Source organism: Grammomys surdaster, unplaced genomic scaffold (assembly GCF_004785775.1).
Source record: "Grammomys surdaster isolate TR1022 unplaced genomic scaffold, NIH_TR_1.0 258, whole genome shotgun sequence".
NCBI lineage: Eukaryota > Metazoa > Chordata > Mammalia > Rodentia > Muridae > Grammomys > Grammomys surdaster.
This window is the reverse complement of record NW_021604699.1, coordinates 4,784,632-4,789,338: the sequence shown is the minus strand read 5'-3', so window position 1 is coordinate 4,789,338 and position 4,707 is coordinate 4,784,632. Positions and strand designations below refer to the sequence as shown.

The 4,707-nt window shown below is 33.5% G+C and overlaps 1 protein-coding gene across 2 annotated transcripts in view; it reads right to left on the bottom strand.

Annotated features, from left to right (window-relative positions):
* Positions 1 to 417: 417 nt before the first annotated feature.
* LOC114627800 (prolactin-7C1-like) overlaps positions 418 to 4,707 on the bottom strand; it is a 7,593-nt gene continuing 3,303 nt past the window's right edge. For both annotated transcript variants that reach the window (XM_028775709.1, XM_028775710.1), the window contains 3 exons: positions 3,117 to 3,224; positions 1,335 to 1,514; positions 418 to 739 (listed from right to left, as the gene is read on the bottom strand). In XM_028775709.1, coding sequence (XP_028631542.1) covers positions 521 to 739; positions 1,335 to 1,514; positions 3,117 to 3,224 — 507 coding nt within the window. In that variant the 3' untranslated portion in view covers positions 418 to 520. The remainder of the gene's footprint in view (positions 740 to 1,334; positions 1,515 to 3,116; positions 3,225 to 4,707) is intronic.

Genomic DNA, 4,707 nt, shown 5'->3' with positions numbered 1-4,707 from the left:
ATTCTTGCTACAGAAAGGCTGTTTCTTCAAATACATTCTTACATTGAAATCCGTGTGTTAACTCTACTCACACTCTCTCAATAAATAAGGGGTATTTTAAAACATCTGGTAGGTATCCCGTCTAGTCATGTTTTGCTGGATCAATATAATACATGTAGCTACAATAAATCTGTCTGAACATTTTGGTTTCAATTATGTGCCACTTTGAGGCCTTTGAAAAGCTGTCACACTGGAGAGACTTCCTGGAATTCTAAAATTCCTTCTTCTTCTTATAAACTTCGATGACACAACAACTCTATCATAATGGAATTGCCACTTATTTTCACCCCACACCCTTCTCCACTAGTTGGCATCATCTGTGTTGTATAGAAGACAGGTATAGTTGAATGCACAGAATGTTAAGGGAAGAGAATAGTGTAAGATGCTTTTATGTCTCTTTTTATTTTATGAAAGAGAACCATTATACTCAGGCATACCTTGAAAAGTCTAAAATTGTAAGAAATTTCGAAACAGTGGTTCATCAAAAATCTTCAAAAAATTTTACAGAGTTGCAGATGTCACCACTATAAAGCACACACATCAAGTGCTTGAGATTAAGGTCAACTGAAAGTATATCAACACGCAGACAGTAAAACAATTTATAAAGAGCAAAAAATTGATGTTCTTTGTCAGTTGCCTTCAAGGATGCCAAATCTGTCCATAAAGGGTAGTCATTAATTTCCTCCATCCCAGGGTGAACCTAAGGACCAAAAGGATAGTCAGACACTTAATATTACCACAGATTATATGTATTTGTCATCGTGCCTCCTAAATATTAAGTTATATTTAGGAAAATATTAGTAGTGTAAAATGTTGGTCAGAAACATGGATTTCCATAAATCTAGCACAGACTACTACTACAAATCTGTCATCTAAAAGCTAGATTGGAGATGCATGGATACATTTCCTTACAATAAGTTGATATCAGTTAAAGTATGATATTTCATGACTAAATAGAAGACCAGGAAATTGTCATCTGGGTGTAGATCTGTGCAGCCAAGGGACAATGAAAGCACTGTTGACAGTTCTCTCAAATAGGAGGTAGAAAGGCCAGGGGTGATTGTGATTAGAGAGAATGAAATAATCAGGAGTGTGACACTTTGCTCAGGAAAGTTACTCTCCAAATGACTGTAAAGAACAGCTTCATTTTATGTCCATCATTGTGGTGAGTCTGCATGTAAGATGAAATGCCTACATTGTGTCCATGAGAAGTGCTATGTTTCAAAATTCCTCATTTAGTACAGAAGTCACATCATTTATGAAGGAGAGAACTGGAAGGCAACAAGATGGCTCACCTTGCTGAGTATCATCATGATAGTCTCTAGAAACTCTTTGTTTAGAGTTCTGATGGCTTTGGCTCTTAGTAAAATTGCATCAGGGGCACCTTTCATACCATGGAGTTCGGTCTCTAGGTGGTACAGAGGTTTATTCCAGGCATTAAATATTCTGAGTATAGTTTTCAGGAAGTCTTCAAGCTATTTATCATAAAGGAACAACCATATTCCATATTAAGATAAATTAAAAATACAAGAATTAGTTACATGTTTTTAATTAGAAATGATGAACTAACTACTAATGTGGACAAGTGATGTACAACTGTAAATTTCAACCATTCACTTATATTTTGCCAGAATGAAACAACTTATACAAAGAGCTTCTTTTTGTAGTGATCCAAAATATTGATCATATTCTGCTGTCCACATAAAATTCTACCACATGCTCTGCATATAAAATTTACATACTTGACTGTTTTCCTTGTTCACAGGCATCTGAGGCTTTGCTTAGGACTCAGTAGGTTCCTACAGAACATGATTTAGGAAAGACAAATACCTCCAGTCCAAAATATAAATCATTTAACTCAGATTCACCATTCTAATAAACTAGATAGATCACAACCATACTAGATCATGATACCTAAGTTATTTTAGAATAATAATAGAAGGATATATTGAAGGCAACCTGGTAGGGATAGATGTGATTTCCTGAGTCAACTTGGCCCGTTGCCTCTAGCAGAACGATCTATTTGTAAGTTGTACAGAAAAACAATGATACAAATGACTTTAATGACATCAAATAATGATGGCATACAGGTTGATGGGAGCTTAGTGACATGTGACTAATAATGGGGATTTGAACTGGATAAATAACAGATGCCCATTCTTACTAGTCATGGATTATATTAATGTTTTAAATCCTCACTTTTATTACTTCAGATAGCTTTTAGGAGGGATTTTTTTTCTGGTAATATTAAAAAAAATACTCTGTGAACTGTCTAGTCCTGGCATAGGTCTCTAAAAACATCTACAAATATTTTCTGTTTCTATAACTCCTTTTCCTTCACCTGTTCTTATTATTTTCAAAATTATGTCAAATTAATTGGTTAGGGGATAAGTTATGGCATCAAATCAGAAGGAAGGGATCATAAAAATTATAAATGCAGTTGCCAGGATATATAGACCTCATCACAAGATAGGGTACAGAAACTTTACATAGAAATATAGGACTAATTTGTACAAAAAAATTTACTAAGCCTTAGTAGAAAGTACAAAAGTCATGAAGTAAAGAAAACAGAAAAATCAGAACCAGTAGAGTTGTGAGAATTAAAAAGTCTGTGATGTGCAGATTTCTGAAAGAACAAATAAACTAAAAAGCTTCTTAAAAAAAAAGAAGTCTGTGTGAAGGTCAATAATGAGAATATCACCAATGGGGAGACATAAGTGATACATGATGAAAACAATTTTGGTTGCGTCTCTTAAGAATAGACATAAATGGTTTTTATCCGGGGATATCCAACTAAGTTAATGAGCAATAGTTATTTATTACATAGTAATAAATAAGATCCAAATAGTAAGACATTTTCAGTTGCCTCTGGAATTTTATGGTTCTCCAATAATATTATTTATCATTTGATTTAACTTATAATTCATCACCTATCTCACAGATTTTTTTTCTTTAATTGCTCACTGTTACCCGTTTCCCCTGCATATTGAATTTAATGTTTATAGAAATCTAAAAAAATGGCAAAGGCTAGATGTCCCTTCAGTTATTTAGGTGAAAATTTTAGCCTGAGGACTCACTGAGATCTTTCTGGCTTCCTCCACAGTTTCTGGAATGTTGAGGGAAAATGTGTGGCAGCTGTTGAGAGTCTCCATCATGTGCTTCGGGTCCTTAAGAAAATCCAATACCTAAAAATGGTAAAATAGAAACAGAGTTATTTCAGCTTTGGGAATTGAGGAAATGAATCCATGATGAGCATATGGATTAATTCAATAGCTCTGTAATTTTTCTTTTTACATGTGAACACTAAATAAAATGTGAGATGGAGAAGCTTGAGTAGTTACCCCTTCACCTATATTTTTCTGATTAAACTTGTTGTCTCAACTTGGTTTTCATCAAATTATTTTTAACTTCTCAGCATTTTTCTCTCTTTACCAGGCTCTCTTGTTCTCATACCTCAGTAATTTTTGTTTGGAGGGAAAAAGCTGAAAATATTAAAATTATATATATAAAATGTTTCAAAGATAACCTGCTTATAATATGATCCCAATGCCATAGTTTCTATTTATCTATATTTATCAATCTTTACTTTCTGTTTGTATAAACTTAAATGCTTCTAGGTATTATACAATTAAATATTTGCCTTTTACTAATACTGAACACTTACAACTTGTACCATAGTAAGTTAAACATAACATTTGAATATAATTTTATTAATAGTAAGTATAAATTTATTAATCTGTATTAATAATTAGATAAGAAATACTTATCCATAAGAACAACAAAATTAATTAAAAACATAAAATAGGAATTAATGTTTACATACTCATCAATATATAAACATAAATATTATATTGATTTAAACAGTATTTAAATTACCTTTGTTTAAATTAGTAAAAGCTAATTTGAGAAACTTTAATGGGTTACTAAGAATGTTAAGAATTAAAGGCTATCAGTCAAGAGGGAGGAATGAAAAAGTCTGAGGAGCTGGGTGGTTGTGGTACACAACTATAATCATAGCATTTTGGAGGCAGAGGAATGCAGATGTCTATGAGCTTGAGGCCAGCCTGGCTTACAGTGTAAGTTGCAGGAGAACCATAATTACACAGAAAAATTCTATCTAGAAAAAAAATCTCAGGATTAAAAAGACAATATAAACACATATTTATTTTAAAAACAGACATTCTTGAAGTGCTGTTGTTGTACATTTTGTTTTATCTTGCCGTTTACTGACCTTGAGTACATAATATTTTACCACCAGTTAGAGAAAATCTAGTTTCATTTGTAAACCAACCCTCTAACAAAAGAAACTAAGGCTTCTGAGACCTACTAGCAGTGACTCCTAGCAGTTGAGAGTTCAAAAAAGGCCATTAACATAGTGTCCTCTCCCTGGCTGACATAGGGTCCTGTTCACATTTGTAGTCCCTGTGCACGTGCATTACAATGCAGTTTAATTTTATAGGAAAGCAGTAGTACACCACATGAAGAGGGACACTGGAGCTTGAGTACTTATGAGGACCTCTGGGAGATAAGAGTTCCACCCCACTATAATCCTTAGACACAATTCGTGAGGCTTTATAATTTAATCACACTAAAATCATTGTTTTCCTTTCTTTTTTCTGTTCTTCCCTTCCCTTCCCTTCCCTTCCCTTCCCTTCCCTTCCCTTCCCT